Consider the following 24,728-nt stretch of genomic DNA (forward strand, 5'->3'; position numbering starts at 1 on the left):
ATAATTCTAGTGCCCAAAAAAATAATTCCGCCAGCCAATAATTAAATTTCTTAGGCCAATTTGTCTCCCCAGTGTCCCTGAGTAGGTATTGACACCTAGATTGGCATTAATTAATTAATTAATGCATAGTGTCAATTGTCACCACTGACATTAGTGGCCAATAAATTAGTCTAGGCCCAAATCTAACACTTGCTACTACCTAGTAGCTATGAGGTATAACTTATTATAACTTTTGCCTTTGGTACCAATTGATATCTCGGGGTCTTGGGTCCCACACTATGAAATAATTAACTTGCACCTCACATGTGGAAGTCACATTTGCATATTCAGTTAACTTTTAATCATATGCTAAGCAAAGCAATAAAATTTTACGTCCTCGTGATCAACCATATGCTAAGCAAAACTATAACATAATCAACAATTGGCCTCTGCATAAAATCCTTGGCAACCAACCAATCACATGCTAAGCAAAACTATTATGTAAGTCAACAATTGGCCTCTGCATAAAATCCTTGGCAACCAACCATGGCTTGTGCTTGTTGAGTGTACCATCATTGAGGTACTTGGTCTTAAAGACTTGGTTGACTCCAATCACCTTCCGATGGGCAGGCCAAGGCTCAAGATATCAAGTGCCATGTTGCTCAATAGACTCAACTCTTGCTTAGTGGCCTTTTGCCAATGATTAGACTGTAGTGCCTCCTTTACTGATGTTGGCTCTCTATCCTATATGGCACGGGTCCTCAAATCATAGTTGGTACAAATAAGCTTGGTGGAACGTGCCTGGTTTCTGTGAGATCGCCATGGACCATCTTGCAACAATTGCCACTCTTCGGGAAGCCCTTAAATCCCTACATCTCAAAAGTTGTTGGGAGAGAAAGATCCCCCTGTCAATTGCCATATCTTATGACCTAGAAAGAAACATAGAAGTCCCATATCCATCATCTCAATCTTCCCATGGAGTATTGCCTTAGTCTACTTGACCGTCTGGGCATGGTCACCTGTCAAGGTGAGATTGTTGACACCGAGCACAAACACCGCATGCCCTCTCGGTGACACGAGGTACATTTATACGAATTTGGATTGGATGTGGATCTCCGATATCCTAACCTATCTCAAAGAAATGAGTCTATCTTCTCATTTCAAGCACAAGGAGCTTGTTTGAGGCCATAGAGGGCCTTCTTTAACTTGTATACCTTACATTTGAGAAAGAAAAGCTAGGAATACATAGATCTCCTCTTTTAAGCCACCATTCAAGAACGCTGACTTCACGTCCTTAAACAGGTCATCTCCTATGGGCGGCAAGAGCAAGTACCATCCAAATGGCGGCCATACAACTTGTTTGGGAAAAAGTATCATGGAAGTCAACATCTGGCCTTTGCATAATATCCTTGGCAATCAAATGTGGCTTGTGCTTGTCAAGTTTGTCATCACTAAGATACTTCGTCTTAAAGACTCACTTTACCACTATGACCTTGCCATGAGTTGAGGCTCAAAATACCAAGTGTCATTTTGGTCAATAGGCTCGAATTCTTGATGTGTGGCCTTCTGCTAATGATGAGACTACATCGCCTCCCTTATCGATGTTGGCTCCCTATCCTACATGGCACAAGTCATCAAACCATAGTTGGTAGTAGGTACAAACAAGCTTGGTGAAATATGCTTGGTTCCTTTCAGATCGCTACAGGCAATCTTGTAGTGGCTGCCACTCCTTAGGAAGCCCCTCAATCCCTATATCACAAAGTATCTTACGAGCCCAATGAGGAGGCCAATACTCCCCTTGCTACTCCTTCTCTACCAAAGTTTTTGGAATATCCACCGGCAGGGAATCTGATGGAGAAGCAATCTCCTCCCTTGTAGATGGAGCCTCAAGCGGCTTAGGCTTCCCTTTAGGGACTTCATCCGCATTGGTCCACACAAATCTATACAAAACAAGCTCCAAGGGCTCCTTTGCCCGTATTGAAGCCTCAGCAGGAACTTTATCCCTATGGTGTTTACCATAGATGCAAGATTTACCACAGATGAAAGATACACATGGCAGATGGCTCACCCCAACATTTGGCAATTGCACAAGCTGGTCAGGAGCAGCCTTCCCAAGGTACTTGTAGTTGAGATAGCCGTACTGAGCATGCCATAGCTCAAACTGAGAGTGAGAGGTAAGAAGAAGAGAAATAAGGGCTGAAGAGCTCTACATCTTATAGACACCATTCTCCTTGTGCCTGTCGCAAAAAGAACATGTCTTTTCTTTCCATCAAGAACCCGAAAGGAGTCCCTGTCAAACCAACCGTGAGGCCAAGTCTACAAATCTTGATCACTGATGAAAGAAGACGATAGTCCAAGCCTGGAACATAAGGAACATCTGCAGTATGAGCACCGCCACTTGCATGCATGGCTTAACTTGTGTTAGGTATCAGTTGAGAGGATTGTTGCATCACTTCATTTCTGTAGGTTGGTTTTCCTGTCATTAGGTGCTTCAGGCAGACAGTTCAAACTTCAAACAGATTGTTTTCATGGGCTGTGATTGGAGTCTGTTAAGACAAGTGTGCCATCCTTCATGATTATTCTACATCATTTTGGCCTTCATGTATTATAGTGGTTAAAAGTTAGTTAATCTTAAAAAGCTCTCTGTTTCTTCAGATAATGTTCACATTCATTCTTTATGATGCACATTGCAGAGCATATGTTGTTCTACTCAAGTGCAAAATACCCGACTGAAGATAGCTATATGAAGTACCTCACAGAGGTTTGCTTTTTCTCTTTGTTGTATTTTAATGTTAGCATTGGAGTTTTTGAAGTTTCTTCTAAATATCATGATGGCACAGTTTACATTTTATTGCTATCTCATTCATAGTGATTTAAATCCAAAAGTTACGAAGATGCATATAAGTATAATAATAGCACAGCTAGCATATCTGCTGGATGCAATTATAGCTCTTTAAGGAGTTTGTGCACTGACAATATTCTACAGATAACAACTTAACTGCCTCCACTGACGGTCAGTTTATTGCCTGCTATGCATTTTGAGAGAGAACTTGAGGAAGTTTATGGGCTTCATTGCAGACTAGGATTTAAGCCAAAAGATAATCAGCTCCATTTGGCAAGAGTTGTGCAGTTTCTTTGCTGTGAGAAGTCCAACCTGGCAATTTATTGGCAGGTCATGTGAAGCCCCGTGGCCATACTTAGATTAATAAAACATGTTCAAGTGGAAAATATCATAATGTGCATTTCTATCCTTTTCTTCTTTCAAGTTTGTCCTCTTAAACAGCATTTATTAAGGTGCGTGCTTTCTGTACAGTTATCTAAAGTTCTCTTTGCATGAGGCTCATGGAAGTGTAGCTTTACAACTTCCATATTTTTCTAGCTGCTGAGTTGTGGGCTACAGGGCTGTCAAGTATTAGTCATAAATTTGCTCCCAGCCTTTACAACCTTATATACTTTTCTAGCTGCTGAGTTGTGGGGCTACATAGCAAGCACAACCACAGCGAGTGTCCAATTCATTGCTCTCCTCCCAAGGAGGATTGTAATTGGTAACTGGAGATACCGCTTGGAGTGAGATACATCTTTCTCACATCCCTGCTACCCAGGCGTGCATGTATGATGTAGTCTGAAATAGACACCAAGAGGAAAGCCTCCCAGTCTCCACATTGAATCAAGAACTGGGTTCCATGAATCAAAAACGGCTGATTCGTAAAGAGTCATTGAGCATGCCAGCTAGAAACTAAAGCACTATGCATTGAATGCATAGAGATTAGACGGTTGGGATCGTTTAGTGCATCATGCGCACATGATACCGAGGCAAACCCATTTTTGTTTAGAGGTACATGAACACCATGCAACTTTCTCACTTTGTAGGCACATGCCATGGATATACATGCCAAGGAAAGGAAAATGAAAATTAATGAGTAGTAATTGAGATCCAATTAGATAGAGATATAGAGGGAAAACAACCCTGGATCTATAGGAATTCCTTATTCTTAGGGGTTGCAACAATAATAAAAACCTCCTTATTCTGGTTAATCCAATATAAATAAATTTCCAGACATTTTATCATTATTAACATCCCTTATGTGATAATGTGGAGATTTTTTGCATATCTGCAATGTAGAATTTCCAATGTTCCTAACTATTTAAATGTTACTCATCTGAGATAAAGAACTGTAAAAATTGAATCCTCCAAACAATCAATTGTCAAAGGTTCCTTGTGAAGATGACTATGAAACTCCTGAATGATAGGATACCAAATTAGGGAGATCCTCTAACATATCATCAAGGCAAAGGACCTCGGCCAATGGGTTGACTTCTGCAACATCATCATAGACAACTTTCTCAGGTGAAAAGGAAAGATGAATTGCAGTATCAAAAGAGGAGTAGAAATAGGCCCTGAAAGATCAATCAAGTCGAGATCATGAAGAATTGGCTCAAATCATGGGAGAATGGGCCTAAGTGTAGGAACATTTGCAGGTGAAGATGGTGAAATAGGGGAAACTTTCTCTAAAGGATGAATGAGTGGAATTGGGGGCACTGGTGCAGCTTGCTAAACTGAATAAACTGGCAAAGTAGAGTGGTGGAAGGATGGTGCTGGAGAAGCAAGAAAAAGGGAGGTGGATGGCGGTGCACAACTAGGGAGGGAGGGTTGTCTCGTGAAGGAAAGGGTGCCTCATCTTGTAAAGATGGAAAAGCAGGGCATCCCGGGTAGTCCTCCTTTGAAGAGTGCTTGTTGGAGAACACATCCTGACTGGTGTAGGCCAGCAGTCAAGGAGCCTTTGAATCAGGGAATGCCATGTAAACTTGGTAGGATGAGATGGCCTTGCTGGCTGCCAGCTAGGCAGTGAAGAAGTGGAGGGTGGAAGGGAATAGAAAAAAGCATATGGTGTATCTGACGCAACATTGGATTGGTAACATCCACAACAATGATCTCATTCACCTGGAGCTCCAGATCCACAGTAGGACCCTCACTAAGTTTGGTACCAAACTTGACCTCATCTTCCATATGCCGATAGGAGTCTCTTTAAAGATGGCCTCTCTGATCATAATAATTACATGTGGGAGGTTGTCCTACTCATCACATGATTGATTGTTGCCATGACCCCATTTGTTCTTGCCACGTCTCCAACCATGGCTCCTAGATGAAACAAGGGTCCCCTCTGAAATCGAGGGCTTAGAAGCTTCAATTCTCGTTTATAACATAATGTGATATGTAGAACCTTGGGCAATCCAGATTGAACATCTATTCTAATTTGAATGCATGGAAAGAATCTAACAACTTTTGCATGGCATAAATAATGTAATCATCATCCTTAAAAGGTCTTGTTGGCGTTTTGTAGCTAACCCATCAATTCAAAAAGCTGTTGTACCTGCTTGATAAGGTTCAATCCCTCCAACTTGAACTTGACAAGTTGTTCTTCAAGCTGGTAATGACAAAGGTTGTCCGTTTCCGATGTACCTATCTTTAATACTAGTTCTAAAGAGATTGTGCAGTTTTGTGTTTACTTGTTGTGACAAACATGTTGTAGGAGATGATGACAGTCTGGAAGAAAGTGCCTGAATCCCATGTCTTCAGAGAAGCCTCTCTTCTCTTCCTCATCCTCTCAGAGCTACCTTGCATCCTCTCCTATCTCCTGTGGAGAGTGTGGATGATCTCTGTCCAGATCCTTGATAGAGTCTCTGCTGTGGATACATCCAGAAGGTCAATAGTGTGGCTGCATCTCACAGTCCAAATATACTAGGCTATGTTACTGGCAATCAACTCCCATCTATGGCAGTGTCCTCGAGTCCACTGTGCCTGTGAGTAATCTGGAGTGGGAATCTTGCTCAGATGCTGTCCAATGATGAGAAAGAGTAGCTCCCTTGAACATCCTTATAGCCACATGTTGGGCCTCTATTTGTGACCCATGCTACAGCCCCCCAGGTAACCACCATGGTCTCTGTTGTGCTGCGAAATACTATCCTGAGGGCTCTCCTCCAAACCTCATGGGCTCTAGAGCAGTCAGTCCCATAGGCAATGTCTCTGTATGTTTTGGATCATCACATCTCGTGCATGTTGGGTCCTTACCATGTAGCCACTTGCCAGCTACTAGGCTTCTGTGAGTTACAAGCCATACTAAGAAAGAGATCTTCCCAACATGAAGCCGCATGGTTCCCCATATCTTTGCTGTCCACACCTTGTCATCTGGAGGATATCTCAGTTCGAGAGAATCCTTTCCGTTAATTTGGTTACGTGTGGAAAGCTGTTGTCTAACAACTATGCCTATATCGAGCCCTCCTTCTATTGTTGGTGACTTCTGATCAACCTGCATCCACTTGCTGGCTGGCTGCATTTTGCTGCCTACCTTCTCCAGCCCGTTCTCACTATTCAATGCCTTGTTTGGCTGCATTTACTGTTGCAGGAGCTTGATCAACTTGCATTTAACATCCAGGAGCAGTCATCTACTTCTGGCAAAATCATTATCTGTTACATTTGCTGGTCTGCTCTGCCATGTCATCATCTACTCCTGTGTTTTGGTGCTGCAGCTGTTGCCTACACTTTTCCTGATAGAACTCCACTGTTTGTTACATGTCTATCATTTATCTAGCTCCCTATTGCTCCGTTTGCTGCTGCCAAACATCTTTGAAGGCTGTTTGCTACATTTCGGGATCCATCTGAGTATGATACACTCTCCAGCTCATACTCTTTGCCCTGATCTTAGAGACATAGGAGTTCAGGGGTCAATACTTCACTTTTGTATAGCGCGTTTGTTGTTAAACATCCTATACATTCAACATTCACCATTCATTCATTATCTTCTTCAATGTTCATTGTCTCTGAGTTACCCTAACCCTGATTGTGTTCTATATTAGTTTGTGCTTTGCTGTATGATTATGTTTGTTATCTGTGGATGAGTATTTTTTATATGGTATTAGAGGTGGGTACTCAAAGAAGAAACCTAGGCTTTTTATTGGAGAGCTCATCATTAGAAATATATTCATAGAGGGAAAATTACTTGGAATAGTTCTATAATACTTCAGTCTCTAGAATTGTCTATGCAGAGACCCAAGCAGGAGTGGGCCTCATAGCTTGCTCCGCAAGGATCCAATACATGAGGAGAGACATCAGACTACCATGGAGTTCACAAAACGTATGACATTACATGAACTTAGTACGGGCTTATCCTTATATATTAGGCTTGAGTGCTACTAGAAGGTAAACCTTCGTTATCCCCTTAGATTTGGTACACAGATCTATTGATTTTATAGGAAGGATGGACACTCCACGTCGGAAGACCATTCCAGTGGAGAAACTAGTATAGAGTGCAAGCCTCTATTCTCTACCCCTCCATTTCACTCTATGCCAGGTATATCTATTTATACTTCATCTTTTTATGTTCCTACTTCCTTACAAGTTTTTGGTGGTACTCAAGAAGAAGAAGGAAAGAGGACTTACATTGTTGTGGACTTACACTGCTTCAATCTCTAGAATTGTCCATGTAGAGGCTCAAGTAGGAGTGCGCCTTACAACTTGCGCTGCAAGGGTCTAATACATGAGAAGAGACATCAGACTACCATGGAGTCCAGAGACTGTATGAGATTACATGAACTTAGTACAAGCTTATCCTTATGCATCTAGCTCAAGTGCTACTAGAAGGTAAACCTTTGTTATCCCCTTAGATTTGGTGCACAGATCTACTGATTTTATAGGAAGGACGGACACTCCATGTTGGACAAAACATTTCATTGGAGAAACTAGTATGGAGTACAAGCCTCTATTCTCTACCCCTCCATTTCACTCCCATGCCATGCATGTCTATTTATACTTCATCTTTTCATGTTTCTACTTCCTTGCAAGTTTTTGGTGATACTCAGGAGGAAGAAGGAATTATTCAATCAATCCATGACATAACAATGTAAGTCCCAAAGAGGACTATTATCTTTATGTTAACATAAGAAGATGTGCTTGTAAGAAAAATTTGTAAATCCTTCTGTAAGTTTTCATTCTCCTACTTTTTCTTAAAGTTTTATGGTCAATTCGAAGTAGGTGAAACCTCTCATTTTTCTTTTCTATCTTCATCCACATTTCAATCCCAAAGCTACATTTAGAAAATCAATTTAATGAATTCACTCACACATCATCATCACCTCAACTAAAATTTCCACCCATCGCACTCATTTCTTTCATTGCCTTACATTTCACATCATGCACCTTTCCTATGCATACACCACTAGTGACATCTCACATCACACCAAGATGTTCTGTTGGGTATTTGACTCACGCACGCCTCACTTGCGCCTACGCTCATATGGGAGTGTCGGTGATCAGTAGGACATTGGGGCACTTTTTACTCTCGGTAGGAGAGGTTTTTTCCCCTAGACTTATGGTCTTATTGTCCTATGTACTTATGTGCTTATGTTACACACATTTGGGCACTTAGTGTGTGTCAGGTGTGAACACCCCCTACAACCCTAAGGTTTAAGGGTTGTACTTTGTACTTTCTGGTTACACTCATTCAGTCTACTCTCTTGGGTGTCGTGCTTCAACTCTGTCTCTCACTCTCTCACACTGTCTACTGAATCCCATTTGCACCTTGATCCTTCCATCTCACATTTGGTATCAGAGCACAACTCTGAACTCAGCTCCTGCGTGCAGTGTGCAAGTCGTCAGTCTTCAGCACGCCAGTGCTGTTCGCCAACAGTCGCCAGCGTCAGAGAGCCGCTCACCTGCTGAGAGTGCCCCTGCCCCCGTCAGTCTGCCAGCGTTACAGCGTGCAGCTCCAGAATACTGCGTGCTGCTCCACCCGCCAGATCAGCGCTACCCGCTAGGTCAAAGCCACTCGCCAGCGCAGCTCCACCAGCGCGTTGTTCGTCAGCGCTGCCCTCGTCAGTCCAGGCGCCAGCTAAGTCGAGTGTGATCCTGTTCGTTAGCACTGTTGCCAGCTGGCTCGACTGTTCGCCCACGCAACTTACGTCAGACTTCCGTCAGACCGCCTTACGACCAGCAACCTGCAATGTCTGCTCGCGACTGTCCAGCCCGCCCGCCTGACGAGTCCACGTCAGCTGTAAACGTCGCTAGCGCCATCACGTCTGCCCAAATGGCCGCCCGCCTGCCCTGTCCACGTCAGACCTGCCACTCTGCTCGTCCGCCCTGACCACGTCAGGTGTGTTTTTCTTAAAAAACAAAATTTTTTAATTTTAGTCCAGAATCAATTTCTGGCAGAGGAGGTTCATACGCAGCAGGGACCGCAGGCACAGCACATGTGTGGGATAAATTTGATGCAAATTTCTGGACTGGATCATCAGAAATTTTGGGGCTTTTGTGTATTTTGGGGACAGTTGCATATAAATTGCTGGTACAGTCACAGAAAGACTGTTTTGACAGAAATTTTGGCAAAATTTTTGATATAACAGTGTTGCAGTGCACTGTTTGCACCTTGGGAAGCGTGCATTAAAAGACAGTTTTTTTCTGACAGAGTACGTCCTTGCACATTAATTGCAGAAGCGTGTTTGCTGCAATTTCTGAAAGTTTGCAGATTTCTAGTTCATACTGCTTTGACATTGCTCATTTTGTCTTTGGAAATTTGTCATCATGGCAAATTAGGGAGGTGATGTCTTTACGTATGTATCCAAGGAAGACAGATTGGACGGAAATAACTATTCGCTTTGGTCATTCATGATGAAGAGTGTATTAGTGGCCAAGAATTTATGGGATTATGTCAATGGAGAGGAAACTCGACCGGGAGTTGTAGCTCCCGTTACTCCTCCTCCCCATGGAGCACGTGGACAACGGGGACGTCAGCCCGCTCCACCTCAGCCACTTCCTCCAAGAACTGCAGCTCAAAAAGCTTGGGATACACGTGATGCACAGGCCTTGTCGCTGATTGCTCTGGCAGTTCAGCGGTCCATCATACCTCATATCCGTTCAGCATCTTCTTCACGAGATGCATGGTTGACTTTGGAGCATGTGTTTGCAGGAAAGAATGAGACTAGAATCTCTTTCTTGAAGAAAGAGTTGGAAACTTTGAAGATGCATGAGGGTGATTTTATGCAGGATCACTTAAATAAGATTCAGGACTTAAGGGAACAGCTCATGAATGTAGATTAGTATTTTTCAGATGCACAGTTGATATCCATCACCTTGAATTCCTTACCTCCTTTGTACTTGTCTTTTCATACTGCATTGAACCTCACCATGAGGATTGCTGAGCACCCACTCACTTTTATTCAGCTGGTTAGTTTGCTTCTAGAGGAGGAACAAACACGGGAAAATAGTGGTGTGGATGCTATAGTCTCTGAGCAAGCTTTTGTGGCAAGACAGAAAGGCAAAAACAACAAGGTGAAAAATGCTCCACAGAGTTCTGGCACTTCGGACACATCGCAGAATCAGACACAAGGGGGGACGCAAGCTAAAAAAGGAAAATGTCATTATTGTAAGAAGCCCGGCCACTATATCACTGAGTGCAGGAAGCGCATTGCCAAAGAGAAGAAGAAGGAGTCAGGAATGTCTGTTTCTACTACTCCTTCCACTGCTAGTGAGTTTGCGTCCTTTGTTGTGGACAGTGACTATTGTTTTTACACTTGCAGTTATGACATCTCTTGGGCCAATAGAGCACTTAGCTCTATAGAGGATGCTGACACTTGGTTCTTTGACAGTGGTGCTTCTAGACATATTACATCTCACAGAGATTCGTTTGCTTCAGTTAGGGCACCTCCCATTGGGAAATCGGTATAGTGTGCCAATAATGCATCATACCCTGTTCGTGGTATTGGGGAGATTCAGCTCACAGCCATTGATGGCTCTATTCTCCGCCTACAGGATGCTTTGTTTGTGCCTGGAATCAAGAAGAATTTGCTTTCTATTTCTTCTTTGGTACGTTGTGGTTTGCAGGTCACCTTTGATGATGACCGTTGCATGGTTAGAGATAAAGAACACATGACTTTGGTCTTGACAGGATCTTTGTGTCATGGTTTATATGAGTTGAATGCTCTTTCAGTAGATCAGTCGGCATACTTGACATCCACTCTTACTCCTGCTATGATACAGACGGAGTTATGGCATGCTCGTTTGGGGCATGTAAACTTTGGCAGCTTGATGCTTTTGCAGCATACTCAGATGCTGGATGGCTTACCTCTCTTGGAGAGACCTCCTGAGCACTTATGCGAGGGATGCATTTTGGGGAAAATGCATCGGTTCTCATTTCCTCGTGATGTTGCTTTCAGAGCAACAACTAGATTGCAGTTGGTGCATTCAGATGTTTGTGGGCCTATGTAGACCATGTCATTGGGCGGTTGTTATTATTTTGTGACATTCATTGATGACTTTACACGTTTTTGCTGGGTCTACTGTTTGAAAAAGAAGTCAGAAGTGTATGATGCATTTTTGGCTTTCAGTGCACTTGTTGAAAATCAATCTGGATGCAAGATTAAGACTCTCCGTTCGGACAGAGGGGGGGAATACATGTCCTCTATGCTGAATTCTTTTTGCAGCAGAAGGGCATAGTCCATCAGTATAGTGCAGCTTATACTCCACAGCAGAATGGGGTAGCAGAGAGGAAGAATCGGTCACTCATGGAGATGGCCAGATGTATGTTGAAAGCAAAGAGCTTGCCTCATAGTTTTTGGATGGAAGCAGTCATGTGTGATTGCCATATTTTGAACAGATGCCCTACCAAAGCCTTGAAGACCATCACACCTTTTGAGGCTTGGAACAGTCGTAAACCTTCTGTTGGTCACTTTCGTACCTTTGGGCGTCTTGCCTATGCCCATATTCCACAGGTACTTAGAAAAAAATTGGACAACAAGGCTGTTAAGTGCATTTTTATGGGATATAGCAATGAGAGCAAAGTCTACAGACTCTATGATCCCGTTACAAAGAAGGTTTTTGTCAGCAGGGATGTTGTTTTTGATGAAAAATCAGCATTATCCTTGGCTGGTTTGGATACATATCAGGCTGCCCGTGATGTTTTTGAAGGGCGGCTGCCCATTACTTTTGGTGATTCAGCTGGAGGTTCAGAAAATGAACCCAATGTTCAGCCAGCTACTTCTATGGAAAGTGCAGAAATTCAGCCATTGGCTGATCGGAATATTCGGCATCATGCTGAAATTGAAATTCAGCAAGAGCTTGCACACAGTCAGGATGCTAGACAGCTACCTAGATGGTATTTGCAGACTATGCAAGATAGTCCTTTGGATGCACCCATGGCTGGTTGTACTAGAAGGTAAACTCGTTTGCATGATTCAGCACATACCATGGAGTTTATTATGGCAGCAAGTACTTTTGATAATGAAGAGCCTGAATGTTTTGAGGATGCACAACACAGTGTGCATTGGATGGCAGCTATGCAAGCTGAATTAGATTCTATTACTAAGAATCAAACTTGGGATTTGGTGTCCTTGCCATTTGGGAAGAAAGCCATTGGAACGAAATGGGTCTACAAACTGAAAAGAAAAGCAGATGGATCCATTGATAAATACAAGGCACGGCTTGTTGCTAAAGGCTACGCACAGAAAAAGGGCATTGATTATGAGGAGACATTTGCTCCTACTTCCCGTATGACGGCCATCAGGTCTATGATTGCTTTGGCTGCACATTATGGTTGGACAGTGCATCAGCTAGATATCAAGATTGCATTTTTACATGGGGAACTTCAGGAGGAAGTTTATGTACAGCAGCCCATTGGTTTTGCAGTTGAAAGCTCAGAACATTTGGTATGCAAGCTCAAAAAGGCACTATATGGTTTGAAACAAGCTCTTAGAGCTTGGTATGCAAAATAGATGCTTTCTTGCTTGGTCAGGGGTTTCTAAACAACTCATCTGAGTCTACCCTTTACGTATGTAAAGAAGGGGGATCTATGCTGATTATATGTCTTTATGTTGATGACCTTTTGCTCACTGGAACACATGCTGATCAGATTTCAGCATTCAAACAAAATTTGCAGCAAACTTTTGACATGTCTGACTTAGGAGTTTTGCATTACTACTTGGGCATCCAGTTCACTACCACAATTGAATTACCACAGTTCATACTATCTATTTATAAATGTAGAAAGATCCTCCCAAATTAGGGTTTTGCTTATGGGACATAGAAACTCTCTAGGAGTGTGAGCCATTTAATGAAACTTATGGTGATTTACATGTTTTGGGGCTGTCTTAAAGAGCTAACTAGTTTGGAACATATTTTTGGCTCAACATGGTTATTTTCTTGTGCCTCAGTCTACAATTAGATAGCAGAGTCCCAATACCTTGCGAGCCAGTACCTTTTGGACTATCATAGCCTATTTTCTGCTTACTCATCTCATTCTCCTCATTACCCAACTTACCTCTGTTATCCGACACCTCATAGTTCTTTCTTCTTGTCAGCCAAGCATACGTTTATTAATGAAAGTTGTTTAATGAGGCTAATTATACTACTTGGTCAAACTTGACGAGGGATGTCCTTGACTCACAAAACTTGTGGAACATTGTACAAGGTTCTAGAATCCCAACTAGACCCTCTTCTTGTTGCATATGAGATTTTCCGTTCTTGAAAGGCTAGAAATGCCTCTACTATTGTTGAGTTGATGGAGGGATTACTCCCAAAGTTTCATTCCCACCTATAACATTTTGACCTTGCATCGGAGTGGTAGATATACTTGAGTGACCACTATGCAGCTTAGGATAGAACCCGTTGTATAAATCTCGATCACGAACTCTAAGCATTTAGAATTATAGATTGGAATGACCTTAAGGTTAGGCTAGTGGAATATCTGCGATTACTTGTGGTCTCTACCATAGGGGTTCCTAAGTTTCCTAATCACTAGGTCATATTGTTCCTTAATAAGCTAACAAAGAAATACTTTAATTTCATTTAGTAAGTGATTTCACAGCCAACCATGCTCACATTCTATGAGTTTGAGTGTTAGCTACTATGTTATGCTTGGTTGTTTGACTAGTTCCACAGTACGTCCTCCTTAGAGGGGATGACAAGATGCTTGATTAGTTCCATAGCACATCCTCAAAGGGGGCTCTTGTCACTATCTCTCAAAGGGGGTAACAAGGGCAACACAAGAAGGCACAAAACCAAAACCAAAAACGAAATCAATCAAGTGAATCACAAGGGAAAACATAGTCTGCTCTCAAACCCGGGTAGTGGATGTACCTAAGAAAAATGGGTATTATCAACATTGTCAAAAGGCTAGCCATTTGACAATGATTTCGACAATGAGTGTTGATCAAAGGCAAGAGACACACAATCTAAACCCAAGAATTAGACCCTTGTCCCTCATTCGGGTAAACCCTAGTAGGGGAGGCAAGGTGGTGGCAACCGGAATCAAGGGCAGTGGAGGACTTAGATCCACATTGCCACTAGTTAGCCATCACAGCCAATTTCGTTCTCAACTCTAGAGGCCATGTTAGATTTGTTTGCTAGACCAGAGGCCCACCTCGCCTTTGTAGACATAAGAGGATGCAAGCTTAGTCTATATTTGTGAGTTACCTCCTAACGAGGTGACCACAAAGGCCCACTCTACTTGACTGAATACATCTTTACCTATTTGGATTGTGGATAGTGGTGCCACCCATTACATGACCTTTTATCTAGGATATTTTTATCTCCCGAGCTCTTGTACCTAGAAATGTCCGATGTGGGAATAACCTCTCCGTCAAAATCCATGATCTAGATTGTGTCAAGTTTAATACTGACGAGGGCTAGGATCTCGCTTAATTGGACAATGTTTACTATGACCATAGTGGAGGTCATAGACTCTTAACACTTGTTTAGTGATTGCTCATAGTGAGGCACAACCTAGTGGCCTCCATATGATGACTTAGTTCCTCTTCTAATCCATGATCTAGATTGTGTCAAGTTTAATACTGACGAGGGCTGGGATCTCGCTTAATTGGACAATGTTTACTATGACCATAGTGGAGGTCATAGACTCTTAACACTTGTTTAGTGATTGCTCATAGTGAGGCACAACCTAGTGGCCTCCATATGATGACTTAGTTCCTCTCCTAGCTGATTGTCGAGAACTCTTAAGTTCCACCGTTTTCGGGCTTTAGCTACTACATTAAAACGGGCTTTAGCTACTACATTGGAGCCTATGAATAATGAGTTCTCTCGTATTTCTGCTTTGGACACCTTGGGTTTGACTCTCTCTACAAGCTGTCATGTCATCAAATTGCTGAGGGCCTTGCATACCTAAAACCATCCAAGGATATTTGTAAAACCCGTAAGCTTGGGAAGTAGCATGGCACGCCATTTCCTCATTAGACCACATATAGAGTTAAGGAGCCCCTTAGATTGATTCACATTGATTTTTGTGGGCCAGCATCCACTATTGTCCTTAATGATGAGTTGTACTTCTTTTTGATCATGGATGACTATTTGAAATATATGTGGGTGTATTTTTTAAAGCAGAAATCTAACGCCTTCACATACTTCTTTACATGGATGCATCTTGGATCAAATCAAACAGGTCGTCATATAAGAATCACGAGGAGTGATAGCAATGGTGAGTTTACCTCCCACGATTTTTTTGAGTTTTTGCATGAATACGGCATCTGTGGCTAACTCAACTCTACCAGCTCCCCCTCTTAGAATGAAGTTGTAGAGTGTAGAAACTAGACTATGATGAACATCACATGCTCTATGTTGTTCGCTATAGAGCTTCCCAAGCACCTATGGATTGAGGTTGTTAACATATCAGTATACATCTTCAACTAGTGCTCAATTGTGGTGGTCTCTTAGTAGATCCCCTTCGAGGCATTCTTCAGTATGCAGTCTTTCATCTTCCACTTCAGAGTGTTTGGTGGTCGTTCCTACATGTACACACTTGATGGTAAACTAGGAAAGTTTGGGATATAGTGAGCCCATTGCACTTGTTTTCAAGCTGATTCCTCAGTCTACTTCATTAGAGATAGTGCCATTAAGTCCATACGAACATTCAAAGAAGGTGACATGGTTTTTCTAAGGGTAAGGCTCGAAAAGAGCTCGTTATCTTACCCATATTAGCTCCATGGTTTAGATAGTTTCTCCCATAGTTTGCTATTCACTAGGTGATTCTTTCGACCATTGCGATTTCATCAAACTTGCACCTTTTGTGTAATTATATTTTCATGTATAATACAAGTACATTACACTTAGTCTTTGTGTTTTTCCTTAGATAAAGTCTTCTAGAACTCTTCTATCACTACTAGGTGCTATCCGAGTGGGGTCTTCTACTCGCTTCTGACCCACATGTAGACTTCCATTTTTAAGCCTTCTTATAGGGACCTATTGCCTCGTTGGTACTAGTAGACCATGTGGGAGTGGGGGATCCTTTCACTGGAATCCATTTAGGAGAACTCGAGAAGATCTATTTGGCTAGCACCTAATGCTTCATTTGCATCTGTCTTTATGGCAGATTACATAGCGCATTTTGAGCCAGAGAGTTGGCAAGAGGCTCTAAAGCTTGCAGAGTGGTGTGAGGCCATGGGTAAGGAGCCTGAGAGCATTGACTGGAATGGAACTTGAACTTTGATAGATTGTCTAAGCTACAAGAATGTCATTGGGACTAAGTGGATCTTTAGGACCAAAATGAGAGTTGATGGGAATTTGGATAAATACAAGGCTCTCCTTATAGTGCAAGGATTTAGATAGAAGTATAGCATCAATTATGAAGAAACCTTCGCATCCACAGTGAGTTTGGTATTATTTTGCATGTTAGTAGCACTAGCCGCTCACCACGATTGGCCAATGTATCAGATGGACATTAGAAGAACATTTCTAAATGGTTAGGTGGAGGAGGAAGTCTATGTGGAGCAGCCTTCCAGATTTTCTCTTGTGAACCATAAATATAAGGTGTTTCATTTGTGAAAAGCTCTTTATGAGCTGAAGCAAGCAATGTGATCATGATTCCATAGAATGGATGAGTTCCTTCAAACTCATGGCTTTCATTTTACCCTGTATGACCCGAATCATATGTCTAATTTACCTTAGAGGGGTTCAACTATATCTTACTATACGTTGATGATTTACTCATTAGAAGCTTAGATTGTGCTATCATTGAAAAAGTAAGGCCCAAATTAGCTCCACATTTGAGATGACTAATCTTAGTTAGATATTAAAAAAAAAAAGATGGAGGTAGCTTTGGGGATTGGATTTATTGTTTCTTAGCAGAAGTATGCACTTCAACTAGTTGAATAGTTTTGCACTGATTAGACAGTGCTTGCGGCCATGACTTTAGATCCTATTATTAAACTAGCTAAGGATTTCCATGGTCATAACTTCAACAAGTACATGTATAGATCTCTTGTAGAGAAATTACTCTACTTGATTCACACTAGGCTATATTTAGCTTACTTTGTGTCTTTGTTTACAAAATATTTTCCACCTAAAATTTCACATTGGACTGCTTGTTTGTGTGTATTGAGATATGTTCAGTGTACCCATTCTTATGGACTTATTTTTATATCCCAAGCCTCCTCCAAGGGACTTGTTACCTCATTGATATGAGCAAACCATGTGGGATTCAAGGATCCTTCCATTGAATTCCATCTCAGAGGGCATGAGAAGATTTGTTTAACTTGCAACTACTACTTCATTCGTGTTTTTCTTTATGGTAGATTACATAGCGTATTCTAAGCTAGAGAGTTAGTAGAAGGCTCTAAACCATTCCCAGTGGTGTGAGGCCATGGAGAATGAGCTTGAGAGCATCAACTGGAATGGAATTTGGGCCTTGGTGGATTGTCCAGGCCACAAGAAGTCCATTGGGATTAAGTGGAACTTCAGGACCAAAACGAAAGCTGACGAGACATTGTATAAATATAAGGCTCGTCTTGTAGTGCAAGGTTTTCAATAGCATGGCATAGATTATGAGGAGACATTCACACCCATAGTGTGATTGGCATCATTGCACTTGTTAGTGGCATTGGCAATTTACTACGGTTAGCCAATCTATCAGATGGACTTCAAAAGTGTCTTTTCGAATGGTTATCTAGAGGAGGAAGTCTATGTGGAGTAGCTTCTTGGATTTTCTCTTGCAGACCGTAAAGATAAGGTCTTTCGTTTGTGGGTTGAAGCAAGCACCATGATCATGGTTTCACAGGATGGATGAGTTTGTTCGGACTTGTGCTTTTTATTCTATCCCTTATGACCTAGACTTATATGTCAAATCTACTTTAGAGGGCGTTAGCTATATCTTACTATACGTTGATGATTTACTCATTAGAGGCCCAAATTCTAGTATCTACTACCATTATAGATATTAAAACTTGGCTTAGTTCTACATTTGAGATGACTAACCTCAGTTAGATGTCTTATTTTTTGGGGATGGAGCTAGTTAGATTTGGGGATTCCATTTTTATCTCTTAGTAGAAGTATGCACTTTAACTAGTTGAATAGATTTGTATTGATCAGACATGGCATGTGGCCACGTCTCTAGATCCCATTGTCCAACTAGCAAAATATTTCCATGGTCAGAGCCCTTTGATGAGCACACATATAGATTGACTATAGGGAAATTACCCAAGTTGATTCATATTAGGCCAGATTTAGCTTTCTCGGTGTGTTTGTGTAGTTAGTATTTCAATGCACGTAAAATTTCACGTTGGACTTGCGTGTGTTGAGATATGCTCGGTATACTTATCCTTATGGGCTTACTTATGGTCATGGTTTGGATTTGTAGCTTGTACCGATTCTGACTAGGCAAGAGATTCCAACATTGGGTGTTTCCCTGGTGGCTACATTAGTACCTCTCTCTCATGGTCAAGTCGTAAGCAAGAGATGGTAGCTGCTTTCATTGTTGAGGTGGAGTATCAAACACCATAGAGGTTGTGTACTTGAGGAACTTGCTAGCAATGCTTCATTTCCCATGTGCAACACCAACAATCATCATCTACAACTAGAATGCATTTGTAGGCCATGTCATGCGCTACGCATTGATGCCCTTTGATCCATGATCTAGGCTCCCTAGGCATTTAAATTGTAATTAAATATAGTTGTTGCCTCTAGTGTCCTAGGCGCTAACCGTACCAGGGTTAGGGTTTTATTTAGGGTTTCCTATGCCGGTTAAGCTGTTAAGGTTTCATTTTATTATAGAAGGACACTTTGTGCATCAGTAGCACACAAGTATGGCATTATGCATTGTGACCACCTTGAGCCTTGTACTCTCTCTCTCATTCATTAATACATCGCCTCTGATTTTGTGATTAAGTTATTGTGCATTGTCTCTCATTTTGTGATTAAGTTAACGTGTATTGATTAATTTTCTTTATTTTTCATTCTCTATCAATTAATTGCACAATTACTTCACACCTAGGCCAACAATGGTATTAGAGCCACTTACCTCCATTGCCATTGCTCGCGATGATCTTCCTCACAGTCATTGCCATTGAGCGCCACACCTTGACCTGCTACCCGAAGCCACTACCATTGTGTCGGCTTCTATTAACTTGGACGAGTGGTGATCGATAGTTGGCCTTTAGTGTTTCTACTGTTCATTGCCACCACTTGGTCTCTTCATGCCACATCTTTGCTCGTCTGTGCCAATAGCTGCCCAAGGCTCCACCCTTCAATCTCCACTCGATTGTTGGAGTGACTAATCTGCCTGGCGCTTTTGGTTATGAACCTGCACTTTGCCCCTTGCCCAACCTCTAGACTTGCCATTAGGGATCCATTGCATGTAGGTAGCTGATTTGAACTTGTTGAGGACCTATCGACTTGCGAATGCATCACACCGACACGTTGCATTACTCAACCAGGGATTGACCTGCGAGGGTGTACACCACCTCCCTCAATCAATGTGATTGCTGGGCCTTCACAATGTTGCCGATTCTGATTGCCAAGTTTCCTAGTCGACAAGTCATTTGTTTCACCCCCTTCATGCCGTGTTCACCAACAAGCTGACATGGCTTGCCACATCAAATGTCATCATGACACCCAATTCAGCTCCAATCCATGCCAAAAATTTGGGGCTTTCAATCAATTTCACCAATTCATCATCAAATTGAAGGAATTTGCCATCGATCAATGCCAATTTTGGGGATTTTCATCAAATTGCCTGAATTTTGTGCAAATTTCACTAATGAATTTGGGGGTTTTCAAGAATTTGGTGTTCTCCATTGGCATTGATGCTCGATTCATCTACAACCACAACATTCGGCAACGGACATTTCTCAAATTTTTTTTTGAATTTCTCTTCAAATTTTTGATAAAAATTACCGCTTTAGGCTTTATCCAGCTGTAGGCGCATAATTTGACATCAATTTGGTAGTGATTTTATCCAATTTCTTCAATTTCTCTTCAATTTTCGGATAAAATTTGGGGCTTCTGCCTCAATCACTTTCTTTGGCCTTGACGTGCTCAAAAATCATCTTGTTTTCGCAATTGGTCCTGTTTTTTTCCTGACATTGAAGGCAAATTCCATTATTTAGGTGCATTTATCGGGCAAATCCTCTCAAATTCTGCTGCTGTCCACATTATCAAAGCATTTCATCCATTAACCTCTGATTTCAGCATATTGCTGATTGCTGCCTTTTTGGGGTAATATTTTATTTCTGAAAATTATTACTTTCAGTATAGTTTTCTCTCTCCTCAGCTGTAAAACATCAAGAGAAAATTATCATTCTTTGTTTTATTTGACTCCATTATAGTGGGCAGCATATCTTCTTTTGGTGGTTCATCAGTACTTGGGCATTTATTTTCTCTCTCTTCACTTGGAAATTATTATTTTATTGCTAATTTCCACTTATGGCCAGCAATAATAATGATTTGTTGGGTATGCTTGGTGCTGACGACAAGCTGGATGGCACCAATTACCCAATGTGGGCTTACATGATGCGACCTGTTATTGTGGAGAAGAATTTATGACATATTGTCAATGGTATTGAGCAAAAGGCCGTGAGCAAAAGGCCGGCTTCTCCAACATCGGCACCACCTCTTGCCTCCACATCCAGAGGTGGCTCTCATGATGCCAAATCATCTTCTTCCACATTGCCTCCCACTCAAGAGTAGATTCGATGGGATAGCCGTGGTTTCCAAGCTCATGCCTTAATCGCTTTATTTGTGAAGAGAGCTGTCATTCCACACATTTGATTATATAAGATAGCCAAGAATGCATGGGATAAGCTTGCATCATTGTATTAAGTGCACAATGAAGCGTGTGTTGCTTAACTATGTATGCAAGTGGAAGACATTCACATGGAAAGAGGTAATATGGATGCTTATCTTACAAGCATCAAAGATATTATTGAGCAATGATTAAATATTGATGAAGTGGTTCCAGATAATCAGCTTGTTTCCATCATTCTTAATGGCCTACTAGAGTCATATCAAGGTTTTGCTACCATTTTGTGGTTGGTAACTATGGGCAACCAAGTTACCTATAGTTTCGACCAGCTTGTCTCTCTCTTATTGTAGGAAGAACAAGGCCGTCTCAGCCACAATGCTACCATGGCAATTGAACAAGCCTTTTCCACTCATCATCATGGAAAGGGAAAACCTAAAGTAAAAAACAAGCTTGTTGGTCAAAAATCAGTAAGCTTTCATGTTGGTCATCCTTCTATTTCCAGTCCTTCTTCAATGAAGAGATCCTTCCATACTGGTCCATCCTCTACCAACCCTTCAAGGTACAATCAATAAACCCTATAGGTGTAATTAATGCCAAAAGATGGTCAGGGCATGACATCACTGAATGTTGTAAGCACATTGCATTGGAGAAGGAGGAGTCTAGTCTTGCTTTGGCACACGAGAGTGCCAACTTTTGAGTTTAAGGATTATACTTTTTTCATTCAGTGTTAGTATAATCTTTCAATTCATGATACTTGTTTTTCTATTGCTGATGCATCTTCTACTTGGTATTTCGATAGTGGTGCATCTATACACATCACCTCTTGCCAAGCATTAAAACTCTCTCGCTCTCTCTCTCTCATGTACCTAAGGGGGTACAGTTGTGTGCTAACAATATCTATTATGTAGCTAAAGGCATTGGTCATGTACATATTGTCTTTGTTTTGGGCACTCCTTTGACATTGCACGATGTTCTCTATGCGGCCCACATAAAGAATTACCTTATTTCCATTTCAACCATTGTAACTTCAGGGTTTCGTGTCATTTTTGATGGCCCCCGATGTGTGATATATGATGACCAAGTTTCTTCTTCCATTGTCTTAATAGGCACCCTCACTAGAGGTCTCTATCGTCTTGATACATATGATCAATAGTTTTGTAGAGAAGCCTATTGATAGTGTCTTACTAACAAGTGAATCTTTTTAAGATACACATTTATGGCATCAGAGGCTGAGCCACATTAATTATCGAGCATTGATGAAGCTCTAGTCAGCGGATATGGTCAGAGATCTTCCAAAAATTCACTTGCTATTGGATCACATAGGTTGTTTATTTGGTAAGATGCGTTGATTTTTCTTTCCTAAGGATTCTCATGTTCATTCTCCATCTATTTTGCATCTCCTTCATTACGATGTTTGTGGTCCTATGCGGACCATATCTCTTGGTGGATTCTTATATCTTATCACCTTTATCGATGACAAATCTTGATTCACTTGGGTATATGCACTAATGTCTAAGTATGAAGGCTTTTCTTGCTTCAAGACTTTTATTGCCATGGTGGAGAATCAAAGTGGCTTTCATATATGGACCCTTTGTATCGACCTGGGGGGGGGGGGGGTGTGAATATCTTTCCAAATAGTTTTCAGAGTATGTTGCATCTTGAGGTATTCATCATCAATGGACCGCTCCTTACTCTCCATAGCAAAATGGAGTAGCGGAACGGAAGAATAGGTCACCTATGGAGATGGCAAGATGCATGCTGAAGAGTAAGAATTTACCTAATTCTTTTTGGTTCGATGCTATTCTATGTGCCGCTTATGTTTTGAACAGGTGTTCCACGAGAGCTTTACTCACCATCACTTCTTATGAGGCATGGATTGGCTCCAAGCCTTCCCTCTCTCATATGAGGGCTTTCAGTTCATTGGTGTATGCTCATGTGCCTTCTCAGAAAAGGCATGAGCTGGATGATAAGGTTGTTTGCTGCATATTTATCTTCGCTGAAAATGCTTATCCTCCCTTGTTGGATTGTCAAAAATGGCCTATTATTGATGCTTCAAAACATCTTTGATAGCCTACTACCACTTTTCCATAATGGTTCCATGGCTGATCCTTCTACTTGGCCTTTATTTTCACCACCTATAGATACATTGCACCACCCTGTTCAGCTTGATTTACAACCATAACATGATCATGATACGTTCTCCGATGAGCAGCCCCGTATTCATGATAGCTTGGAGCACACAAGGGCTCAAATTCAGCAGCTGAAAAAGTCCCTCGTCGGCTGCTAGACACTCTTCGGGATAGTAAGCAGCCTCTTTCTTTGGCTGCCTGCACACAAGCCTCTGCTTACAAGGAACACGGTAATCTTCTTGCATGTGCATTGGTGTATAGCATGCAATGAAGAACCTTTATGCTATAAAGATGCTTTTTTAGATGATCATTGGGTGGAAGCAATGAAGGCAGACATTGATTCCATCCATTAGAATGACACTTGGGAGCTATGTAACTTGCCTCATGGCAAGTGTGCAGCAGCAATAGGTACGAAATGGCTTTATAAAATTAAAAGAAATGATTCTATTGACAGGTACAAAGCCCAACTTGTTGCTAAGGGCTATGTCCAGCAGCAAGGAATCAATTTTGAGGAGACCTTTGGCCCTACCTCTCACATTACTACCAGTAGGAGTATTATCGCTATTACTACTCACTTTCATTGGGAGGTGCATCAATTGGACATCAACATGGCATTTCTCCATGGATATCTCATTGAAGAGTATGTTTCTTAGCCTCTCTAGGATTTGTAGTCAAAGGCTTTGAGAACAAAGTCTGTCGTCTCAAGAAGGCATTGTATGGTTTAAAGCCATCTCCATGGGCTTGGTATGCCCGCATACATTCTCATCTATTGCATCTTGGATTTCAAAATAGCCCTACTGAGGCTACTCTTTACATTAGGGATCTGATCTTATTATTCTTGTACTTTATGTTGATGACATGCTTTTCATTGGGACAAATACTGGTCAAATTGCACATTTAAGATTGATTTATAGTAAACCTTTGTCATGAGAGATCTTGGTCTACTTCACTATTATTTAAGATTCATTTACAACAAACCTTTGGCATGAGAGATCTTGGTCTACTTCACTATTATTTGGGTATCCAATTCACAAACATTGAGAGGGGCATCATTATGACACAATCCAAGTATATTGGACAACTTCTTTAGTGGCTTTTAGTTTGAGGATTGCAACCCCATGTCTACTCCCTTGGAGCTTATTTTGGATTCGCTTTTGATGATAGTAACGGATTGTTTGATACTTCTTGATATTAGTAGGTTGTTGGATACTTGATTTAACTAGGTCACACGAGGCCCGATCTTAAATTTATGGTCTCCCAATTTAGCAAATTTATGCATAGCCCTTCAGTACTTCATTGGCAGGTAGTGAAGCATGTCTTTTGGTATATCAAAGGTGCCTAGATCTTGGACTTTTCTACAAGGCTGGTTCTTCATTCTCTTTACATGGATATTTTGATAGTGATAGGGTTGGATGTTCAGATTCTTGTGTCTCTCATAGTGGCAACTGCTTCTTTTTGGATACATCTCTCGTTTCTTGGTTTAGTTAGAAACATACTACAATTACTACCTCCAATTGTGAAGCTGAGTACAAACTCCAGAGCAGGGTTCATAGGCATAGTGGAGTGTGTTTGGCTCCTCAAGTTACTTGGAGATCTTCATGTGCACTAG

The 24,728-nt window shown here is 41.5% G+C and overlaps 1 protein-coding gene across 2 annotated transcripts in view; it reads left to right on the plus strand.

Annotated features, from left to right (window-relative positions):
• Positions 1 to 24,728, plus strand: part of LOC148018275 (Insulinase (Peptidase family M16) family protein) — a 220,487-nt gene that overhangs the window by 22,870 nt on the left and 172,889 nt on the right. For both annotated transcript variants that reach the window (XM_087661217.1, XM_087661218.1), the window contains exon 3: positions 2,673 to 2,740. In XM_087661217.1, the coding sequence (XP_087517343.1) occupies positions 2,673 to 2,740 (68 nt within the window). The remainder of the gene's footprint in view (positions 1 to 2,672; positions 2,741 to 24,728) is intronic.

The sequence above is a fragment of the Lygodium microphyllum genome, chromosome 21 (genome assembly GCF_053477565.2).
Source record: "Lygodium microphyllum isolate KBCC chromosome 21, Lygodium_microphyllum_v1.1.10, whole genome shotgun sequence".
NCBI lineage: Eukaryota > Viridiplantae > Streptophyta > Polypodiopsida > Schizaeales > Lygodiaceae > Lygodium > Lygodium microphyllum.